The 25,870-nt window shown below is 33.9% G+C and overlaps 1 protein-coding gene across 1 annotated transcript in view; it reads right to left on the bottom strand.

Moving 5' to 3' along the window:
- Positions 1-19,894, bottom strand: part of LOC145297511 (stAR-related lipid transfer protein 5-like) — a 351,809-nt gene extending 331,915 nt beyond the window's left edge. Inside the window, exon 1 of the mRNA XM_080143411.1 lies at positions 19,025-19,894. Coding sequence (XP_079999537.1) covers positions 19,025-19,132 — 108 coding nt within the window. The 5' untranslated portion in view covers positions 19,133-19,894. The remainder of the gene's footprint in view (positions 1-19,024) is intronic.
- Positions 19,895-25,870: the final 5,976 nt, after the last annotated feature.

Raw genomic sequence — 25,870 nt, 5'->3', positions numbered from 1 at the left:
TTGTTAAAAATAATGCGAACGCGAAAAGCAATTCAGCATTTTCTCAGAATACAATATGGACCGCGATAGACAATTTTAAATACGAGGAATCATTCGCAGCGTATTTTAGGCGTTATGAAGATTTTTTTTTAATATTGACTGCAGCAACTGGTCTGATCAAAAGAAAACCAGACTTCTACTACGAAAATTGGAAACGGCTGAGCATGATAAATTCGTGGATGACATCTTGCCTCGGAAACCAGCAGATTTATCATTCAATGAGACGGTAAATTTGTTAACAGAACTTTTTCTCGCCGAAAACATCCCTTTTCCATAAGCGTTGGAGATGTTTGAATGTGGTAAAAGACGATAATGACGATTTTGCCACCTACGCAGCTGTAGTGAACAAACACTGTGATGACTTTAAGTTATCTGAACTAGCAGCAGACAATTTTAAATGTTTGCGCAAGGGTTAACCTCGGGAAAAGATTATAGGCGCAGAGTCTTAACAAAATTAGAAAATGAACCGAACTTAACACTTCAAAAATTGACTGAGGATTGTCAAAAAGTAGAAATTATAAAAAAAGATGCAAGAAATATCGAAGCAGGCATCGCGAATATAAAAAAGTAACTAAGAAAAAGCCGTCGAAATGGCACACAGACACTAACCACCGAAACTCAGAAAAACTAAAACTACCGAGCGCTTGTTTCAGATGTGATGGAATACATTGGGTAAGGGATTGCCCATTTTTAACAAAAAGATGCCATTTATGCAATAAGATCGGTCATAAAAGTTCGCACTGTAGGAAAACTCAGAATAGAAGTCGTGTACGTCAAACCAGAACTAAGGACGTCGTAGATGAAAATCTACGCAAATATGTAACGGTTAACATTTTCGGCAAGCCTATTAAATTCCAATTAGTGGATCGGATCTTTCAATAATAAATCTCAAAACGTGGAAAATATTACGAAAGCCGACTATGTTAAAAACTAACAGAACGGCGACGGCCGTTAATGGTACAAAAATTCATTTTGTAAGTGAATTAATTACCAACGTCATTTTACGGGGAAAACAAAAAAACTAAGATTGTATGTGCTAAAAGATAGTGAGAACCTGTTCGATTTTGATAGTATAGAGGAGTTTCGTCTCTAGGATCTTCCTATATCCACATTATGCAAGAAAATAGATACCCGCCCAGCAGAAACAGAGAAACTTATAACTTTTTTTAAAAAAAGAATTCACAAATGTATTTACTCCTGGCCGGGGGAGATGTAAAAAATTGCCGTAGATTTTAAGTTGAAACCTGGCACACAACTGGTGTTTAAAAAGAAACGTAATGTCCCGTTCGCTTCCCTGAACAAAATAAATCAAGAACTAGACAGATTAGAAAGCATCTGTATACTGACTAAAATTGAATATAGTGAGTGGGCTGCTCCGGCAGTTTATCTAAAGAAAAGGTCCGGGGAAATTCGCGTTTGCACCGACTTCGCGACCGGACTCAACGGATCCTTAGAAGATTTTCACTATCCATTACCTAGTCCAGAAGAAGTGTTCACGAAATTAAATGGCGGCAAGTTTTTTTCTAAGATAGACCTAAGCGACGCTTACCCACAGATTCCGGTAAACGACAAAAGCACTAACCTCCTCGGGGTTTGTACAGATACGAAAGACTCGTGTTTGGTATCAAAGTGGCACCCGCAATATTCCAGCAAATAATGGATACTATGCTGTCTGGCTTGGACATCGCAATCGCATATCTTGATGACATTATCATAGCAAGCAAAAACAGGGAACATGAAAAACATATCAGACAAGTATTCAGTCGAATACAAGATTATGGATTTAAGTTCAAAGCCGATAAATGCGAGTTCTTTCTACGAACAATTAAATACCTGGGTCAAATAATCGATAAAGATGGCAGACACCCAGACCCAGATAGGGCGACCGCTATTAAAGAAATGCCGGCACCAGTAAACATAACTCAATTACAGAGTTTTTTTAGATTTGGCAAATTATTACCAGGGGTTCATCCCAAATATACACAAATTGCGCACACCACTTAATGAATTGCTGAAAAAGGATAAGGCTTGGGAGTGGACAGAAGATTGCCAGACATCATTCCAAGAAATAAAAAGAATCCTAACTTCAAAACTATTCCTAGCGCATTTCAACCCGCAGTTGGACATAATAGTAGCTAGCGACGCTAGTCAATATGGCGTCGGTGCGTGCATTTTCGCAAAAATTATCTTTACTTTCATAATATTTTGCTTAGGGTAACATTTTTGAGTATCAAAACCTACCTCTTTACAAACCCCTCCTTTTCATAACTATCATATTTTCATCAATCACAGTCCATTTTCTGTAGGCAGTTTTTTTTACCCAGTCAACGACGGCTACTTCTGCTAGTATATATATATATATATATATATATATATATATATATATATATATATATATATATATATATATATATATATTATAATTTCACAATAGCCAAGACAGCCATATGTGTTTTATCATATGATGTATCTCTTTTTTTTTACACAGTGGTCACCACTTATCAAGGCCCGGAAGCCACTCAGGGATAAGGGTTATTGCAAGTACATTACGTTAGTGTGGAGATTTGATGAAGTGTTTACTTAAGGGGACGGTTCATTAGGAATTTGTTAACGTTGGAATTGAACATATCCAAATTGTAGTCAGGTGGGAAGCAGGCAAACGGAACAGAGTTCCACAGGCGTGCAGTTCTAAGAAAGAAGCTTTGTTCATGGAATCCACGTTTTGATTTAGGCACAGATAAAGAATGGGGGAAATCTTTTTACAATGGACTCGGCTAGACGGGTGTTTTTCGTGAAAGATTGGCGAGGGGGGGGGACCAGAGATTGGAGTTCAGACGAGCACCTGCCATGGAAATAACGATAAAACAAGGATAGGCTCGCAACGTCTCTTCTGTGGGAGAGAGGTTGCAGGGTAGCGAAAAGGGCATCCCCCACTAAGCCACGAAGTCTATTTTGTACTCTGTCAAGGCAGGATAGGCTGTTTTTAGCAGCTCCTGCCCAGATATGGCAGCAGTATTCCATCCTTGGATGTACTTGGCTTTTATATAGATATAGAATTATATCAGTAGTGAGATATCTTCTGGAGTGGTAGAAGGATCTCACCATCTTTCCAGCGACCTTGGCAACAGACTTGATGTACGTGTTCCATTTCAGATCAGGAGTAAAGGTCAAACCCAGAAGCTTGTCAAAACACGGGGTCTCTCCCAGACGAGAGCCATCCATCCCAATTGATGCCAGATGGGGATCAGAGCGTTGATGATGTAAGGATAGGAGTTTGGTTTTAGATGCATTAAAGGTAACTAGCCACGTCTTCCCCCACTGAACCACGCGCTCGAGATCAGAGGAGAGAGAATCAGAGAGAACTTTGTCATTTACAGCCTTTGATGTGTTTCCGTAGATGGTCGTGTCATCAGCATAGATGTCAACGAATGATTTAAGTATGTGTTTAGGGAGGTCATTTATGTAGATCAGAAAGAGAGTTGGGGCCCAGGATTGACCCCCTGAGGGACTCCAGCATTAATACTGCAGGCCTCTGATTTTTGTCCATCGACAACTACTCTTATGAGCCTATCGGAGAGAAATGATTTAATGATTGAGAAAACATTTCCAGTTATACCGTAGCTGGAAATCTTGTGAAGTAGACCCTTATGCCATACCTTGTCGAAGGCTTTTGATATGTCAAGAGCAATTTCCCTAGAAAGGAAGCCTTTATCAAGAGATTCACTAATCCTGTGAGATATAACCGTCAGCACATCTGCGGTAGATCTTGCAGAGCGGAAACCATATTGTGTGTCACGAAGAAGGTTGTTTCTGCTGAGGTGGTTGACTATTTTTCTATTTAATATGGATTCCAGCAACTTACTCATAACACACAGGAGACTTATTGGTCTGTACTGAGAGGGAGATGACTTATCACCTGAATTCTTAAATAAAGGGCAAACTGATGAGATCTTCCAGGGAGTCGGAAAGCACTTCTCCTTAAGGCAGCGTTTAAACAGTTTCGTAAGTATGGGAGCAAGTTCTGGTTGAAGCTTTTTTAACACTATAATTGGGATGCCATCAGGGCCAGTTGCTTTACTGGAATCAAGGTTCTTGATTAGCTTGGCGACCTCATGCACGGATATTTGTATGTTACCTAGCTTGTTCTGTGTTATAGGAGGAAATATGGGGAGTTGATGGCCTTCGTCGCATATGGGAGAATTAGCTGCAAAGTTCTTTGCAAATAGTTTGGCCTTGTCTGATGCTGACGAGATGACTTCTGGTCCATTGATAATGGTTGGGATAGAACGCACACTTCTGTTCAGGATCCTATTTGTTATTTGCCAAAATTGGTGGGAACCAAGACGCTGATCAGCTACCTTGGATTTAACAGACTGGGCATATAGCTCTCTTGCATTTTTTATTACTCTTTTACAGTGGTTGCTGGCGTTCCTGAAAGCAGCTTTAGTCTCAGTGCATCTATTACGTTAGTAGCTATGGAAAAAGTGATTTCTGTGCGCGATAGCAGCAGCACATTCTGGGGAGAACCATGGCTGGCTGTTAGGTTTTTGTTGGAATTTTTTAGATGGTATGAATTGGTCTATGCCTACAATTAGCCATTCGGTCAGATCTGATACTATAGAGGACACTTTCTTTTTAAACATGGAATGCAGAGGTAAATCAGATATGAATGTACGGAAGCTATCCCAGTCAGCCATAGACTATCGGTATACAGTACGGTTGAGGGGTACGTCTGGGGACTTATTACATTACATCTCTTTGGTGTTACAATTGTTTCATAACAATTCGGACAAGCTTCAACTGTATCATGTTAAAAGATATTCCAAAATGACTAATCTTCAGACACTAAATACAAATGTAATGCTTATATAAGAGCACAGGGTTGAAGTTATAATAAAGAATTGCATTGATATAACTGATACCTAAACCTATTCAAAATGTTGCCACCTACGTTTGGCTCCCTGTCTCTCTCTGTCATTCTGTCTTTATATATATATATATATATATATATATATATATATATATATATATATATATATATATATATATATATATATATAAGGAAAAAATATAGTTACATTGCAAGATCCAAATATTTACTTTTCATGCAAAACAGCTTCTCGAGCATGTTTAAATTTCGGTACATTTTTTTTTGACAGATCTGTTTCGTTATGCAGAAACAAACGGTTATTATAATATCAATACCGTTTCTTTTTCGGGTATATACTCTTCAAGAAAAAGCAGAAAATGTTTCTTAGATCTAAAGAATACAGGACAATACAATACTTATATATGCTCTGTTCTTATATTTAGCACATATTGAGCTTCTAAACAAAGTGGACTTGTATGCGCAAATGTAAAATATAATTGAAAAACATATTTTACCAAAAACAACACTCCCTACACATACATATGTGACCACATATCATTGTATGCATCTGTTTTTAGTATTTACTTAAGCGGTAGGTGTGTCAGAATGTTTTGGGAATTTTTGAAGCCCCTAACACAAAACTGGGAATAAAATATAAAAGAAAAACTCGTAATTTCTCTTTTTAAAGTGGGTTGTTTATTTTCTTTATGGAATATACTTCCAAAATAAACTATTAAGGTTGTTTAAAAAATAACAGAAATATTATTTTTTTATTTTTTAAAAACTGTTTACAAAGTGCCTACGCGCGTTCATGCAGACATGTTTTTTACGTAATGAAATCAATTGAATTTTGCGAGTTAAATTTTTTTCAATTTTTAAATTTTCAAAATCTATCAAAATTTTTCTAATGGTTCAATGTTTACGATATTTTCAGGTTCAATGTGAAATTTTATCCTCTTTCCAATAAACCGAATATAATATTCTAGACAAGCGTTTTTAAATTCACCCCCCCCATTTTGAAATGTCTATTAAGATGAAAATAATTAATTTCCTCACCTCAAATTTATATATCAGAAATTGAAGATAAAAGATCAATTAATAAAATAAGCTAATTTAAAACAAAAAAGAACAGTTATTTGCAAATTTACCTGTAAAGTCCAAAGTTTAAAACCTTTTTAAAAAAAAAAAACACGTGGAATTTTTTTGTTTCTTTTTTAAGTGAAACCTTATAATCTTGTTATATTGTCCAGAAAATTTCGTAGAATTACGATAAATTTTTTTCTATTTCATTCAATGTTTTCTTTTGTTTTAGATATTTAAAAAAATTACTCCATAAAAAAAGAAATAAAATATATTAAATCAAAATCTCATGTATTTCTTTGAGAAAAAAAAAAGAAAAAATTCCTCGTGTGTTTTTTTAAGGCAAAAATAGATAAGTAAAATGTCATTAATTCCCACCTATGGTGACATAATTTCTTCACGCACAAGGCTGGACGGCTAACGCGAACGTGTTATTTTTGCGTCCTTCTTTCCATCCGTATTTCAAAACAGGAAGAAACACCGATTCGACCCTTCGGTAACACTGTAACACTGCTTACGTAATGGCGATCCTTTCAAATAGTTGTTTAAAAAAATTATTTTATTTAAAAAATACATGGAATATAAAATATAAATATGGAAAAATTCTCTTAAATGATGAATGGAAGCATCCATTGATTAGTATTTTATATAGGTAAGTAATTTTTTAATTTATATATATTTATTATTTTTAGATTAAGTTAAGTAAATTTTTTGGAAATTTTTCTTAAAGAAACCCGATTAAAAATATACTGTATCTTTTTGGATAAAACCTTTTATTATTTTAAAGTTTGGTCTTTTCTCTTGGTTGAAAAGAAATTAGGGTTTAAATTACATTATTCATATTGTTATAAGTTTCGAGAGATAGGGAGTCTATTTAATCACTCTTTTTTTAATGGCGAATTCTGACACTCCTACTTCAGCGGTGCTCAATAGGTAAGTAGAGCAAGGTAGTAAATTTTGAAAATATATATATGGAAATAAAACTGCACAGAATTTTCCGCGTTTTATCCTCGTGATATGTCAGGCTATTGCTTATACATAATGATTATTATCTATACCGTGTTTTTATAATACAATTATATAAACGTTGTCTACGCGGATCATATAAATAAATAAAAGCGTTTCAACATTTCCATGTCTCGTCAGGATTCCAAATGAATCTTACATAAACAGAAACATGAAACAACAGGCACATCTCTACTAAATAGATATCTCCTCATACCCATACTAATAATACAAAAAAAAAACATTGCAACACTCTCAACGGACTTGGTATACACATGATACAAACAACTTCTTTAACAATAAACCAAACATTAAAAATCACTAAGCACTCCTCCAAAACCCTCACATCAACGCCGGTATATACTCTATCCCTTGAAATAACTGCCACCAGACATATATAGGAGAAACACAACGTAAGTTAGAAATAAGACTCAATGAACATAGAAAAGACATAAAAAACTGAAACTCATTGAACGCACAGTGCTGAACATGGTCACTTGTTCGACTTTGCACATGCAAAACTCATCAAATTCGTTCCAGATAGAGTGAAACGAAGACTTTTAGAGTCTGCACTCATTTCAAATACTAGAACTATCATGCAAAGAAAAGGGTTCTATTCTATCATTCAAGCTGTTTTTTAAGCATTCAAGTCATTCTTAAGATCATTCAATTCATTCTAAGTCATTTACTTTTTATTTATTTAAGTCATTTCAGCCAATTTTTCGGTCATTTTAGTTTATCTTTAAGAATTTCATGTCAATCCAACATTCACGCATTCATTCATTACACGAGAGCACGCGACTAATGGATATATATATATATATATATATATATATATATATATATATATATATATATATATATATATATATATATATATATATAAAAGTGAACGTGTCTGTGTATTTGTGTATCTGTGTACATTTCTCTACGCAATAACTCCGGCAATTTTTAGTCTACAGACTCGAAATTTGATATACAGGGTACTGAGATTTGGAAAAATCTATGTGATCGGTTTTTCGCCAGAAATTTGGCTGTTAACCTTTGAGAACTCTACGAAACTCCTCCGACAATTTTGGGTCTAAACACTTCAAATTTCAGATATAGGGTCCTTTGACATGGATCTAACTTAATAACTTGATTAGAGCCTTAAACAATAAATGTTAATGTGTCAAAAAAAGGGGTCAAAGTTTAAAAAATTGACCTTTTTTTTCTTTTCTTTTTTTTTTTTTTTTTTTTTTTGCTCAACATACACCTCACACTCGCGCAACGCCGGCACCCATGCTACCGTTGGGTCCCGATTTCGAATCTCGCTAGATACAGCCACTCTAATGAGTCGTAGACGACGAAACACGTGTCAGTGGATAATTACATTTTAAAAATAATATATATACCGCTCTCCATGTGGGGGTACAAAATTGGTTAAAACGGGAAAATTATTCCCAACTCGCATTTAGGTAAAAATGCACTTTCGTAAATAATTGAATTCATTCAAAACATATCGCTAAAACCAAAAGAAAACAACATCTGTGTGTGTGTGTGTGTGTGTGTGTGTGTGTGTGTGTGTGTGTGTGTGTGTGTGTGTGTGTGTGTGTGTGTGTGTGTGTGTCCTTTTCGGACACTGACTTCATTTCCCCCACTTTTTCGATTTTGTGTCACATCTTTCTGCTGTAGGAAGGAAATAAATACGTACCTACTTAACTTCGCGTGATTCAACAAAAAGTTACGTTTGAACGTGATCTGACTGTAATAATAAATTTTCTTTCAAATATAACCCAACAAATAAAGCAACACATATTACCGTTTTTAATTGTGCCTGTTTTTTCATCTTTTTTTTTTCTCTCTCTCTCTTTTCGATAGGAAGAGGATGTCGTAATACCTATTAAAAAGGAAGAAGCACAACACATCAGTTGATGCAGAGGGCAGGACCGGTATAATGGAGACAAAAAAGGGTACTTTTGACTCCCCACCAAGTCTACATACAACACAAGGTCAGTTTAACGCGTGAAGTCTAGCTCTCCTAAAAGGCGAGGGCTACTATGGTCGTGAACATGATCCTATGATCAACATTTCCCGGGGTAACCATCTCAGGCGGTTAACAATAAACGAATCAGCCTTCGTAAAATGAAAGATAATACACAGAAAGATTACACACACATACACACATATATATAGGTGTGTAGTCATCGACATACAGTCCTGTTTCGTTGTATCACAACTCATCAGTGCCGCTAGACTAGCACCTCTCCCAAGCCGAGGATTGAACTTAGAACCATCGCGTTGACAGTCAGCAGTTCTACCGATCGCCCCACGGGAGCGGCGCTCGGAAATTATCTCGCCAAATGTCTATTTAAAGAAACATTTGTCCACCACTTTTACAGTGCTCTAACCGCTTGTTTATAAGCAAACAAACAATGAGCGTCGTATTTTTTAGCCAATTAAGTAGCGGGTGAGATTTTTTACGACAGTACTCAAAGAGGAGGGGGGCTTAAAATATTTGTAGTCATATATATATATATATATATATATATATATATATATATATATATATATATATATATATATATATATATAAATTACAATTAAATTTACCAAAATGATCCAAGATGGTAAAATTAAAGTATAATATAAATATTAAAGAATTAATATTTAATAAAGTTATCTCAGCCAGATGTAAAAGCTCGATAAAACCAAATAGGAGATAGAGCTTATAATACGGGCAAACTGTTATATATATATATATATATATATATATATATATATATAGTGTGTGTGTGTGTGTGTGTGTGTGTGTGTGTGTGTGTGTAAAGGTGAGAATGTGTGTGTGTGAGGACACTTCTCAACCTATATACTGAACGAAATTTTGATCTGCTAACTTGAAATTTCGTATATGGGGTATTCAGACATGTGGAAAACATTTTAATCGGTTATAGGTTCCGATTTGACAAACTATATATATATATATATATATATATATATATATATATATATATATATATATATATATTAACCACAGTTCCTGATTTCAAAAAACGAAAAATTAAAAGGTAAATATCTCTATATATTTTTAAAGCAAATTTATTATGTAAATTCAAAAATATATATTTTTCTCTACTTATTTCTATCTCTAACCCATATTAATTTTCTTATTAATTTTAAATCCAGACCTTTTATTTCAATTTTTCAGATTCATCTGCCTTACTTTTAATGCTAGGTTTATTTATGGTGTCTTTTAAATTCAATAAAAACCCTTCAAAATTTGCTGATGAGGAGACCTTGCTTACCAAAAAACTATATGTAATTATTCTACATAACTTGATGTATACCACAATAAAAAGCATTGTTTTCCGAAACGATCGTACAGATAATTGATTTTGTTGTTGTTCCTTCTTATGAAACGGATTTTTAATTTAATTAAAATTTGATTTTTAAATTTTAAATTATAAATCACATTACTTAATATTGAATTAGCTCTAGGACATTTAACTATCGAGCTTATTATATATCTAAATTACAACGAGCACTTTCTATTTCCTGTAATTTAATTAAACTAGTAATTTCACTGTTACATTAAAATACACTCAGCTCTTTAGACTATTGTTCTAATCTCCTATATATATATATATATATATATATATATATATATATATATATATATATATATATATATATATATATATATATATATATATATTTGATACAACGTCTAGGACCACTCGGCCATATGTCACTAGGACTATACTAGTGACATATGGCCGAGTGGTCCTAGACGTTGTATCAAAGTTTACAGTTACCCAAAGGTGCTGAGTTCAATCCTGAACGAAGGCAGTGAAAAAAGTAACATTGAAAACAGAGAATCAGCAACTATGTCCCAAAGCCTAGCTGGAGTCCGAACACGGTACCCCCGTAATAATAATAAAAGGTTGGGTTCGAGACTCCTAACAAACGGTTCCCAGTTCGATACAAAACACCTGACGAAGGCCGGAGGGCAAAACGGCCGAAACGTTGTGACAATAACAACCAAGATGAGGAAGTCAGTCCGACAATCTCAATCAATGAAAACACCTCATCTCAAAAATACAGACAATTAATATATATATATATATATATATATATATATATATATATATATATATATATATATATATATATAGTGTGTGTGTGTGTGTGTGTGTAAAGGTGAGAATGTGTGTGTGTGAGGACACTTCTCCACCTATATATGAACGAAATTTTGATCTGCTAACTTGAAATTTCGTATATGGGGTATTCAGACACGTGGAAAACATTTTAATCGGTTATAGGTTCCGATTTGACAAACTTTAGTGAGGAGACATAAAAGTAATGCATATATATATATATATATATATATATATATATATATATATATATATATATATGGTAAAACTGGTAATTAGTAAAAACCTGAAGAGAGTGCTCAATACCATTGCAGAGCAGATATTTGTTTTATTTTTTTATTACCGTTTTATCTGTTTGGTTACATATGTTTCGGATGTTGGACCGTGTTTAAGACCCAAACGCCTCGTCAGACCTTACAGAAATGTATTTTTACCTTCAAAACTGAAATATTATCTTCTACCCCCTTTTTTTTCTTTTTCCCTTATTTCTTCTAAAACACTTCTTTCAAATACTAACAACCATTTCTGTAAGGTCTGACGAGGCTGTTGGATCGTAAACATGGTCCAACATCCGAAACATATGTAACCAAACAGATAAAACGGTAATAAAAAAAGCAGAACTGGTAAATAGTAAAACTTTAAGAAGGTGTACAATACTATTGCAGCATATATATATATATATATATATATATATATATATATATATATATATATGCGGGTTGCCCGGCATTACCCGGTCATAAAATACGCTTACATCTGATAGTTTGATTAATGCGGATTTCGTATTTATTATTATATTGAATTGGACTCAATATATCGTATTGATTTAAAAAAATATTTTTTAAATTACTCGTTGACCACCACTGAGAATCGAAACCAAAACGTTTAGCTCGCTATTTACTTTTTCCTTTGACGTTAATGCCTGAGCTATAAAGACATATTTGCTTCGAGGCTAAAAATTAAAACATGAACCAATAGCTATTACGTCATACATGCATAATCGTAATGCCGTCGTTCGACATTCACTTTGCAAATTCCATTTTTTTTATTTGCACACTTTTGCACCTATTTTCCCCGGCTAAAACCCAAATATAAAGTTGCGCATGGGTTTGAATACCCTATATATTAAGTTTCATGTCTGTAGAGCAAAAACTGACAGAGGTGTTCGGTAGGCAATTTTTTAAACAAATACATATACGCATACATGAATATATATAGAAAGAGGTTTGCGTTTACTATAACCTTTTCATGCAAATATTACGCAAGTATAAATCATGTAGAATATCTGCATGAATACACATAATAGTTAACTAAAGATGATCATCCCATAAGAAAACCGAAAAAACTAATAGGAAATTAATTAAAATGAATGTTTAAAAGAATATGCAAATTAGATAACTCTTTTGCAGATAAATGCAATTCCACGACTCATATATAACACGGTTATATTCCCTTTTTAAATAAAAAGAAAAAAGGCAAGCCTTCGGTCCAAGACCTGGCGATGGGACCCCCTACACTGAAACAATTATTATTTTTGGTCCCTATCAGAGTGACCCTTTTGCCCTTTTTTTTGGGGGGGGGGGTAAGGAGTCCTATCCATTAAAAACGACCTTGTGTCACATTTTGCTTTTGTGGGGAAGCAAATAAATACAAATAGAAAAAAAGAGTTTTTTAATATGAATATCAATACACAAAAAAAAACAACAAAGGAGTATATATATATATATATATATATATATATATATATATATATATATATATATATATATATATACTCCTATATGGTCTATATATATATTTGTCTTTACATGAGCAGTAGTTTGTTGCGACACAGTCATGAGCATGTTTCGGTCTACTAGTATTTACTAACTAGAGACCTCATCAGGCAACAACCCTTATTTTCGAAAATAGAGCGTATTCTTATACATATAGAATCTCGGCACAATCACGTTGACACACTGGTTCTCGCCAGATCACCGAAGTTAAGCAACGTTGAGCCTGGCCAGTTCCAGATGGGCTTACCATTTGGGAAGGCTACGAGTAGGTGCTGTATGTGGCGCGCCGAGTCTAGGTTGGTGTCCGGGGGTGCATTAATTCACTGGGAGAAATGCACCCCCAGTCTTTGTTAACACATGCATCTAGGAGAAGGAATCACTGATGTAAAAGCCTGCGGTCTACTGCCTACTCTGTTGTATGTCAGTCATCTGCACAAACAAAGGCAGTAATACTCAAAATTTATATTGAGCACTTTTGAAAAAAATTATTTTAAATTCATTTTATGGAGATATTTGATAATAATAATAATAATAATAATAATAATAATAATAATAATAATAATAATAATAATAAGAAGAAGAAGAAGAAGAAGAAAACTGAAACTGTGTAATTGTGAGATCCCCCCTTTTGTGTGTGTGTGTGTGTGTGTGTGTGTGTGTGTGTGTGTGTGTGTGTGTGTGTGTGTGTGTGTGTTTCATTAGAAACGGACACAATACCAAATAATGAGAGTCGATGTGGATGGAAAGACCGAGGAGAGAAAGCACTAGTCAGACCTCTGCTTGGTAAGTGCAAAAAGGACTGAGACATGTGGGGGAAGAGGGCTTATTGCTACCCAAATTACAGTGAAGGCCAATAGTCGCCACCAACGAGAAATCAACGGTAAACGGCTTGTACGATAACGCAAATTCTTTTGCAAAGGTTATCGAAAAAGATGGAGAGTACTAGAAATCTAAGGAGACTTGTCACTCAGACTCCAGGGAACACCACAATCTTTGGTGACGTCTTGTGTGACTACTCCTAGTGAGTACATAATAATGACTTTCCAAAAGTAATGCCTCCTATTATTTTTATTCCGAGAAACCGAATGGATTAAAGGGCATCATTGTTATGATGACTGATCTGATGCATTCATGGCCTGAGAGTTTCATCTCTCTGTTGCAGTATTGATGATAAAGAGACTCTAAGAAAGCAACACCTGTTATGGATATTCGTAAAAAGCAGGGATGTGTCATTGAATTCCTGGCAAATGTGCATCAATAATGGTGGTAACAATGTAGAAAATTAAATTCTGGAGAACAAAATGTCACTCGTTTTAATACCACTCCCGTCTTCGTAGCTCTTCAACAATTAGGAGGCTTTACTTTTAGACAGACCCTTATATATATGTATATATATATATATATATGTATATATATATATATATATATATATATATATATATATATATATATATATATACATATTACAACAAAAATATGCGAGCATGAAAAGTAATATGGTTAAGCTTAAACATGGAAAAGTAAAGGACTAGTTGTTAAAACTGGAAAAGAAGAGGACAACATATTCTAATAAAAAATATAATAAATTTATAACTTAAAATATTGCAGCATTAAGAATTGATTATATAATGTTATAAATTGAATTCTTTTTTTAATTTTTAATGTTGCAATATTTTAAGTTATAAATTTATAATATTTTTTCTAGAATATCTTGTCCTTTTCTTTTCCAGTTTTATCAACTAGTCCTTTACTTTTCCATGTTCAAGCTTAACAACATTACTTTCCATGCTCGAATTTTTATATTGTAATCCATGATTTTTCCAGGCTTCCAATAAATTTACTTTTTTGTTGTTTAATTTTAGTCTTTTTTTTTTTGCCCCCATAAACACACGTGCAATAACTATGTACGACGCTCGTCTGCTTTCAATAAAATCAACCTAATTATCTCCCTTTCGTGCTTTCATTCTTTCTGTTTCACTTGTTACTTCTCTTTCCGAGAGTAGTGAATTAGTAGCAACAATAGTCGCTGAAGCGACGTGGTTGCTATGGAAACCAGTCATAAAAAGCGCCGCTCACCTCCTTACATATTTTTACGATTTTGAACACCCGAAAATTCATCATAACTTTTGTTGTATTGAACGAAAATTGAAAAAAAAATTTTTTTTTTTTTTTTTTTCACAATATAGCTGAGAAGGTGATATATAAACTGTAATAATTGATTGAAATTTGACAAATGAGTGAGCGGTGAAGCTTTAAAGCAGTTCTAAATGAGTAAACTGCTACTTTACAATATATTCACAAACACTACCTGGGTTGAATGATTGATATATATATATATATATATATATATATATATATATATATATATATATATATATATATATATATATATATATATATATATATATATATATATATGAGAGAGAGAGAGAGAGAGAATATATATATAGAGAGAGAGACATACAGACTGATAGATACAGACAAACAGAGAATGGTGAGACGGATAGACGCACACCAGTATATAATTATTGTTTCGTATAGGTAGAACACGTAAAACGAACGCGCAAAGTCAGTCGATATTTTTAGGGTTTTTTGTTTGTTTGTTTGTTTTTTGCTTTGTTTTTGTTTTGCTTTGTTTTTTGTTTTTTGTTGTTTTTTTTTGTTTTTGTTTTTTTTTTGTTTTCTGTTTTTTTGGTTCTTTTAGTTACGGAATGAAAAGAAAGGAACAAAAATATCATGAACTGCTTCTGTCATTGTTTTTGCCGACCACCTTTTTAGTTTTTTGTTTTTTTTTTATGCTGTATCAACCAGCTTTGTGCTATTTAATGTCAAAGAGAAAAAAGGTTTATTGTCTACGACATATTGGATACAAGTAATTTATTATTCATCGCTGATGGGAAATTGCCCATCCATGCGTTTTCCATCTTCAACGTTGTGTAACAGTCCATAATCCGCCGATAGTCTGTCAGTGACGGTATCTTTCACACAAATCACGCACCACCTTTTTTTAAAAGATTCTTTGACTCTTACCGATAACATAGCAATATCAAAATTTAACAGTGTTTATATGTATATATGCATATATACATGTACACACACACACACACACACACACACACATATATATATATATATATATATATATATATAAAATATATTTAAGTCATCGACATACAGTCCTGTTTCGTTGTTTCACAACTCATCAGTGCCGCTAGACTAACACCTATCCCAAGCCGAGGATCGAACCTAGAACCGTCGTGATGACAGTCGGCAGTTCTACCCCCTGACTACGGAAGCAGTGGCCGAAATTAATCTGTCCGAATGTCTATTTAAATAAACATCCGTCCGCCATTCGTAAAGTGCTCAAACGTTGTTTGTAAACAAACCGCGAGCTTCGCATTTTTCAGCTAAATTAAGTAGCGAGTGAGATTATTTACGATAGTGCTCAACCCAAGAGGGGGGCTTTAAGACGCCTCTCCAACCACCGATATCCATGACAAATAACTCCCTACCTGAGAATTCTTCCTTCAAACTCCTCGGCCTAACAGTCACGAGCAATATGAACTAGAACAAATACATTGAGGATATTGCGAAGGCTGCTGCAAAAAAGGTCGGTTCACACTATCAAGCTAGAAGACTACTCATATCTGAGAGTATCCTGTACCTTTACAAGGCCACCATTCGCCCATGCATGGAGTATTGTTGCCTAATCTGGTTGGAGCATCTATCAATAACCTCAAAAAAGAGTTTTCAATCTAATAAGTCTAACTTTGTCAACTAAGCTCCAACCCCTGTCCCATCGCCGTAGTGTTGCATCTCTGTGCCTCTTGTACAGATATTTTAGTAGAATGTGCTCTGATGAACTCGTTGCACTTGAGTCCCCTCGACGTACATATCCGACAAACCCGCTTAGACACAAAATTGTACCTCTTCATTTTTGATGTCCCTAAATGTCAGAAAGCTTTATACTCTAATAGTTTTTTCTCTCGAAAAGCTAGACATTGGAATTCCCTTCTTGCTCCCTGCTTCCCTTGCTGTACTGATATTCAAAAGTTTAAATGTAACGAAAACCAACATGTTGTTAATCTTTTCTAGACATGTTCACAAATAGTAGTCCCTTATGTCCAAGTCGTGATATGCCCTATTAGGGATGGACGTCATATATATATATATATATATATATATATATATATATATATATATATATATATATATATATATATATATATATATGTGTGTGTGTGTGTGTGTAGCTGTTCACATATACTTTTTTCATGATAAAGCTAAAAACCAGAATCGAGCAATTGCATCGACAACGGAAAACGCCAGACCCGAAAAGGTTTCGATATACTAAATCTCATCAGTGACGTGCTTCGACATAGGCGCGAACCAAGGTCGAAGCATAGTCAATAGTTTGCGCCGTGGCCCATACGGTTAGGTCGTCAGTATTACACACTTCATGTGTGCGACTGCGACGACCTGGGTTCGCGCCTATGTCGGAGCACTTCATTGATGAGATGCAGTACATCGAAACCCACTTTGAGTCTGGCGTTGTCCGTTGTAGACGCAATTGCTTGATTCCATCTAATTCTGGGTTCTAGCTTTGTCATGAAAAAAGTATATGTGAACAGGTATATATATATATATATATATATATATATATATATATATATATATATATATATATATATATATAATCTCCTCTTAATGTCTAATATATATATATATATATATATATATATATTAGCTCTACTAATGACTATTGTAGCACTAAATACTAATTTGAATGGATATATTGATATATACCAAATTTATTATATAGAAATAGATCTAAACTAATATTTAAAATGTATTATCTAATGATTTTATGTTTACATGGAGTATTGATGCTGTTGTCGTTATAGTAATCGTATCTCTGTATTATAATAACAATAACGGTTGTACAGCCTGGTGAATAATCTTATCAATTCGTCTGGGATCATTTTATGTTAAACTATCCTAGCAGAGTGAACCTAAAAATGTTATATATATAGCATATAACTATTTAAAAAAATGTATGATTTGCTACTGTAGTGTAATACGAGTAGTTTACTTTTTCAAAACATATAATAAAAAAAAATGTTGAAGTGAAAATATCAAATCATATTACGTGAACTTCATGACATAAATTTATTTGAAAGAAGCTGGGAAATTAGAACAGCAATTTTTTTTCAGTTAACTGCTCATTCGTGACGTATTTGCGTTAAAAACTTCAATATTTCATAGAACGTTTGGTCCTTGTTTGGATAGATCGATTTTTTTTTATATTTCGTTTTAAGCAAAAACGATATTATGTACTTAATTTTCATGTAGAAAATAGTAATATATCTAAAAAATTACAAACATTCATCAAGTACAAAGTTATTTATAGTTAAAAGTAATTTGTATGGAAAATTGTTAATATATATGTCGGACCCTTCTGCTTGTGTGATAATGAAACTTCTCAAATGTACTCGTGATGCTAGGCTGTATAAGGGTGTTAACTTCGCTCAATATCGGACTGTTTTTCTTTAATTAGATTTTTTCGATTATCGATTTCTGATACTTATCAGAGGCATTCTGATACAAAACCTATATAAGAACATTTCCAGTCACATAAAGTACATTTGTGTGAAATTAAAAAAAAAAATCGGACCAGCTGTTTCGGAGTTCATAAGAAGCGAAATCACACACACACACACACACACATTACACACACGTACACACACAGAGAAACACACACACACAAAGAGCCTTTTATAAATAAGTATATATTCCGCACAAATAGGTGACAAATGGATAGGTTAAAAAAAAATGTTTTCGGCCTTTTCCCGATTCTGTTTTTTTTTGGGGGGGGGTCATTATTATTGTCAATAATACCGTTTACAAACTTATGTAAGAAAGTGAACGCCCATCTAAAAATTGAATTCGAACATTCGATTTTTTTTTTTTTTCTTTCTAAAATAATAAAATTATAATAATCATCTTCGCGGTCAGAGTCAGGTGTCAAACCCGCCCCCCTAAACAAAACAAGCCGTTCATGCAAAAACAAAGTCAATAATTTAATGCAGTTAAAAAATGAAAGAAAAGAATTTACTTACAAATTTTTTGGCGACTTCCCATTCTTCTCTGTCGTTCATATAAGTTTGCAGTTTATCTGCGACATCTTTCGCCAATTCCGTGTATTCTTTCCAATCATTGTCAACCATTTTGTTTTTGTTTTTGGTTTTGGTTTTGTTTTTGTTTGTTTGTTTGTTTGTTTTTGTTTTTGTTTTGTTTTGTTTTTTGTCTTCGACTTAAACCCTTCGTTCCTTTTTCCTTTTTACTTCTTTTTCCTTTTTATTAAATCGTAACTCACGTTTTTTTTTTTAAAGAAAGGAGACAACAAAATTACCACTAATAAGTTTCTGCTAAACGTATACACATATATTTATCCACGTCTAGCCACACCGACGAGCCGCGATACGGCGAAGCAGCTATCTACGAGTCACGAAACAAGATAGAAATACAAACAGAGGTAATGTTATTTATTCATTTTAAAATCGATTTATTTATAGTCTGTATGTGTGTTGCCTTGCGCGTGTATGATAAATTCATTTATTCCGTATATTACAGCTCTTAAGCGTGGCTAGAGACGCAAGTGCTTCAAGCTGAGATCAAAACACGGCCCTTTTTTTTTGGTTGTTTTTGTTTTGATTTCTTTTTCCTTCGACAGTCGAAGATTCTAACCGCTATGCCATCAGATACAAGCCACCAAGAAAAGGAAAACTTAGTATTTATATTTATATAAATATAGATAGATAGGTAGGTATAGAGAGAAATAGATGAGTGTGTATATGCAGCCGTCCTTTAGTGTTGTTTGTGTTAGTTTTTAAGCGCCCGGCATTTATACCTCCACCGCTGGCGCTACATTCACTTTTTCTTCAAGGCTTGCTTTCGCAATGCGAACTGCCCTGGACGCCGTCGTGCGTGATTTTATATATTTCCTTTTGTCTGTGCTTGGGATATTATATAGTCGCTGGCAAGCCAGTTCTTCTTCTTTTCTTTCTTTTTTTTTTTCGCTTTTCTTTTCTTTTTTCTTTCTTTTTCTTTTTTTTTTTTTTTTTTTTTTCTCGCTCTTGTTCGACTGGACGTCTGTCTGACAAAACAGCCGCTCCTACGCTCCCATTCGCCTGTCTGTCCGTCTGGCGAGGCTGACTGTCTGACGCGCAATCTTTTTACTGAATGAAGTTTTTAAATGCTGTTAACATTCGTTCGCGCGCATGTGTGTGCAATCGCACGCGCGTACGTACGTGTGTTCCTATTTGCTTGCCTCCCCACGAGCGTGAAGTTGGACATGAGCTCATTTTTAATGCAGAGGAAAATCGAACGACCCCAAAATGGGACACTCTGGGTGAGAACAAAATTACGATGTACACCCAATGCCCCACCCCTTCACAAATTAGTATTCCCAGAGATCAAATAGATATTACTCGTTTATCCTAACCCAAAAGCCAGATAAAAAAAAGTGTCTTTATTTATTTGTCTCCTTATATGAGATTATTATGTCAGTTTTAAAGTGGGGAGATATCCAGCTCCTCAAAAAATGGAGCACTTTGGATAAGATTTAAAAATAAATCATTAAATTGCACAAATTAAGAAGGATATTTGTTTCTGTTTCCGGTGTTCACTGATTATGTACAACAAATTAAGGCACGACAAACGTACGTAAAACAGTACTTCCCCTGTTGATTTCCTTTTCGTATGATATTTAGGCACATCATTCGAGCAACCTGGGATTCTTACATCAAGAATAACAAGAAGCAACGGATTTTAATTTAGACTCTATTTTACTTGGAAGTCACCACTTATCAAGGCCCGAAGGCCACTCGAGGATAAGGGTTAATGAATGTAAGGTGATAGTGTAGTAATCGTTAATGGCGCAAATCGGGTAAAATTTAATTATTTATAAGGACGGTTCAACAGGAATTTGTTTACATTAGATTTGAAGGCTACCATGTAGTATTCAACCAAGAAGCAGGCCAGCAGAACAGGCGGGCAGTTCTAGGGAAGAAGCTTTGTTCATGAAATCTGCGTTTAGCTTTAGGAACAGGTAGAGAGTGGGGGAATTGTATATAGTGGTTGTAGCTAGCCGAGCGTTTTTCGGGAAAGTTTGGCAAAGGAGGACCATAGATTGAAGTTCAGTCGAGCACTTGCCATGAAAATAACGAAAGAGCAAAGGCAAGCTCACGGTGTCTTCTGTGGGGGAAAAACGTTGCAGGGAAGAGAAAAAACGCCATCCACTAGGTTTTTGAGTTATAAACAATAATATGAGTCTATACTTTAAAGCAACCCTTATATATATATATATATATATATATATATATATATATATATATATATATATATATATATATATAAAATAGAAAAATACGAGCTTGAAAAGTAATAAGGTTAAGCTTAAACATGGAAAAGTAAAGTTGTTAAAACTGGAAAAGAAAAAGACATTTTAGTAAAATTATAATAAATTTATAACTTAAAATATTGCAGTATTAAGAATTGATTATATAATGTTATAAGTTGAATTTTTTTTTAATTCTTAATTCTGCATTATTTTAAGTTATAAATTTATTACATTTTTTACTAGAATATCTTGTCTTTTTCTTTTCCAGTTTTAACAACTGGTCCTTTACTTTTCCATGTTTTATTTAACCATATTACTTTTTATTCTCGCATTATTCTATTTTAATCCATGATTTTTCCAGGCTTCCAATGAATTCACTTGTTATTTGTTTAATTTCAGTCTTATTTTTGCCCCTATAAACATAGCATACGCATATATAATAACAATGTACGGCACTCGTCTGCTTTCAATAAGATCCCCCCCAATTATCTCCCTTTCGTGCTTTCATTCTCTCTGTTTCATTTGTTACTTCTCTTTTCGAGAGAGCGGTGAATTAGTAGCAACAGTAGTCGCTGAAGCAACCAGTCATAAAAAACGTCGCTCACCTCCTTACGAATTTTTACGATCTTGAACATCAGTAAATTCATCATAACTTTTGTTTAACTGAACGAAATTGAAAAAAAAATTCACAATAGCTGAGAAGGTGATCTATAAACTGTAATAAATGTTTAAAATTTGGTCGAAAAATGAGTGAGCGGTGAAGCTTTAAAGCAGTTTTAAATGACTAAAACTGCCACTTTACAATATATTCAAACGTGTTTGAATGATACGAGGTACGTTCAATAAGTTTCCAGACCTGTTTGTACAGGCATTTAAAATTGTTATAGACGCTTGAAAATTCAGTATGTTATTGCTATACATCTTATGAAATGACTGACCAATTTTTATGATTTCAGGTTCAAAGGAACAGCTACAGCAGGAATTGGAATCCAACCTACTAAACCCTGATTGTCACAGCTGATGAATTACAAGAATGCAATTTGGACGTTAGGATACTTTAGAAGAACGATTTGCAATAAAATTTTGTTTTCAACTTGGAAAAAATGCCATAGAAAGGTATAGACTGCTTCAGAGTGTTTTTGGACCATCTTGCATGAATTGAGTTTTTGAGTGGCATAAGAGACTCAAGGAAGGGAGGGAGTCTGTGAGGGATAATGAAAGGTGTCAGAAGAGTAAAGAAGTCAGAAAAGTTGATTGGCAAAATAAAGGATTTCATGCAGAAAGACAGTTGCGTGTCTATAGAGACAATAAGTGCACACTTTGTTGTCAGTGTGGGAACTGTGTTACACAATTATTCGTTAGGAACTGAAGATGCGGAAGATTTGCGCAAAGTTTATCCCAAGATGAGCCTCAAGACAGTTCATCGCCCTCCCTATAGTCCTGACCTTACTTCCTGTTACTTTTGGTTATTTCCTAGATTCAAGGAAACCCTTAGAGGTTGTTGTTATGAGACAATTTAGCAGATGAAAAAGGCTGTGACGAGGGTCATTGATACGCATACACAAAAGGACTTTCATACGGGCTTTTAGAAGTTATTGGACTAGAACAAGTGCAGTGCAGCCAGAGGAGATTACTTTGAAGGGGGCCAGAGCTTCATATATGTATTATCAAAAAAAAAAGAAGCGTCCATACGTTAAGGCACCTCGTACTTGTATATATATATATATATATATATATATATATATATATATATATATATATATCGTTAGTTATCATTCACAACCAGAACATGTATTTCACAATATATATATATAGTAAGTTATAAAATATTATATGGTAATTAAGCTACACAGAATATTCCGCGTTTCATAACTTACTACCTAGCTCTACCTACGTATTGAGCACTGTTGAAGTAAATACTTAGAGTTTACGCATGAATTTATACTTTCATATATTAATTTATGTGATTAAATGAAGTTTTCCCCACTCTTTATCTGTGCCTAAATCAAAACGTAGATTTCATGAACAAAGCTTCTTTCTTAGAAGTGCACGCCTGTGGAACTCTCTTCCGTTTGCCTGTTTCTCACCTGACTACAACTTGGATGTCTTCAAGTCCGACATAAACAAATTCCTGATAAACCGCCCCCTTAAGTAAGATACTTTATCAAATCTCCATTAATTACTACGATATTTTCCCATTGATTACTGTACACGCAATAACTCTTATCCCCGAGTGGCCTCCGGCCATGATAAGTGGTGACTCACATGCAAAAAAAAAATTTTTTTAAAAAAACCTAGTGCCAAATCCGTTGAGTTAGGACAAAGAATGGCGGTTTTGTTATAGCCAATCGAATCCTCGATAATCGCTAAAAAAAAAAACGAACAATTATCGAAATATTGATAGAAACGCATCCAATAAATGCCACCAAGCATGCGAACACGTAATATTTTACCGGTATTTTGGTTGATTTTCGATTTTTGTTTTTCAGTCATAAATTGGGATCCAAATGCCTCCATTTTTTTTTTTGTTTTAGCTCATCAGAAGTGAACCTACTTTTATTTCATAGTATATAAACGCTTTAAAATCAGGTACTACACACACAAAAATATGCAGGTAGGTAACAATTATTTGTTGTATATTTATTTTGTCAATCTGTTTTTGTTTTGTTGAGTATTTTAAAATATAAACCAAATTTTTAATGATTTGACACTAAAATTATCATTCCAAAAATGTCCGAAAAATAAATGTTAGCGTGGGGGTGTGGATACGTAATCCAGGGGCCTCAAAAGATCTACATCTGACCATGACTGCTTTTGTTACTTTCTGCATATTTGTCTTTACGTAAGCATTTCGTGTGTGTGTGTGTGTGTGTGTGTGTGTGTGTGTGTGTGTGTGTGTGTGTGTGTGTGTGTTTTACTGGTGTGTACTTTTAGGCGCGTGTGTTCCTGCCTGCGACATTTGTGTCTACATATATGTGTGAACAAATCTATAAACGTTCCTCTGTTAACTTGCCAGTACGTGTGCATACATATATCTGTGTGTGTGTGTGTGTGTGTGTGTGTGTGTGTGTGTGTGTGTGTGTGTGTCGGTGCTCGTCTGCGTGTGTATACGACTCTATAGCAATAAGGCTTGTTGTAACCGATGCCATACCTGTGCGTGTCATTTTAGTATGTGTATGTGTATGTGCATGAGTAAGAGCGATTAAATTAATGTAACACGCCTCGTGTACGTTTGCGCATGTGACAGACTGACAGACATATATGAAAACACACATACGCGTATATTTTACATAATATATATACACGTATGTGTGTTTACATATATGTATGCATACACATTCACACACACACACACACACACACACACACACAAACATACATATATGTAAACACATTTGCGCGTATATTTTAGATTACGGACTAAACTTTTGTCTAAACTGCATCGCCTGAAGGGGTCTCGAGTTATTTGTAACTGGCTAACCGAAACATTCGCATGAATGTGTGTGTAGCCACATATTAATGCTTAAATCAAAAAGGTATATATATATATATATATATATATATATATATATATATATATATATATATATATATATATATATATATATATATATATATATATCGTTAGTTATCATTCACAATTAGAACATGTATTTCACAATCATAATATTTTATTCATATTTTCTCTAAAGTACGTCTTACGTGTGTTTCATTGAATAGTGGAAGTCTACCAAAACTGAATGTTCCATGGAAAACGGTATATATAAATCGAAACGTTGGTTGATCTCCGTGGACTTTTTTTAGTGTTTATATACTTTTATTTATTATAGCTCTACTCACGTATTGAGCACTTTGAAAAAGATATTGGTATTTAGTTCATGTCATCAATATATTTCGATTTAATGAAATATATATACGTGTGTGTTAAAAACAATATAAAACAAATCGAAATCGAAACAATGACATTGATTCTCAATATCAAGAGGTATCTCGAATCCCAACTTCTGACAGCTACTTCCTCCTTAGCTCTCTTCATCCGACACTACTGTTGAGAGGGATCAAGCATTACCAGCATTCGTCGTTATAGTTCGACAATGAAATAAAAAGAATAAAAAATACACAAGGAAACAATATGTATAACTCAGTGAGGAAGGTCGATTCGACCGAAATATTTGATTCATATTTTTCATTTATTGAAAAAATTTCTTGGTTTCAAGAATGATTTCTTATGTCTGCAATTCTACGATACTTTCCAATGTAGAAATATTGGATCTATTACAATTACACAAGTTACCAGCGTGTTCTGTACACAACATTTGAACATTAATAAATAACTTCATTTGACAACAGAAGTCGGCTATCGCCCGCATTTGTCACTATAACATAAAAATATATTTTTTAAAAATGTCTATAAAGTACTGCGGAATCTCTGAGTCGGAAGAAATATTTTATATATATTTTTTCATTCATTGAAAAACTCTTTTAGTGACGAATTTGGTTTTAAAAATAATTTCTTTTATTTTCTCTATTTTGTCGGAATACTATTTCCATTATTTTCATCATA

This window comes from Euprymna scolopes, chromosome 18, assembly GCF_053919585.1.
Source record: "Euprymna scolopes isolate OS-2025 chromosome 18, ASM5391958v1, whole genome shotgun sequence".
NCBI lineage: Eukaryota > Metazoa > Mollusca > Cephalopoda > Sepiida > Sepiolidae > Euprymna > Euprymna scolopes.
Note: the sequence above shows the minus strand (reverse complement) of the source record. Positions and strands in the feature narration are given on the sequence as shown.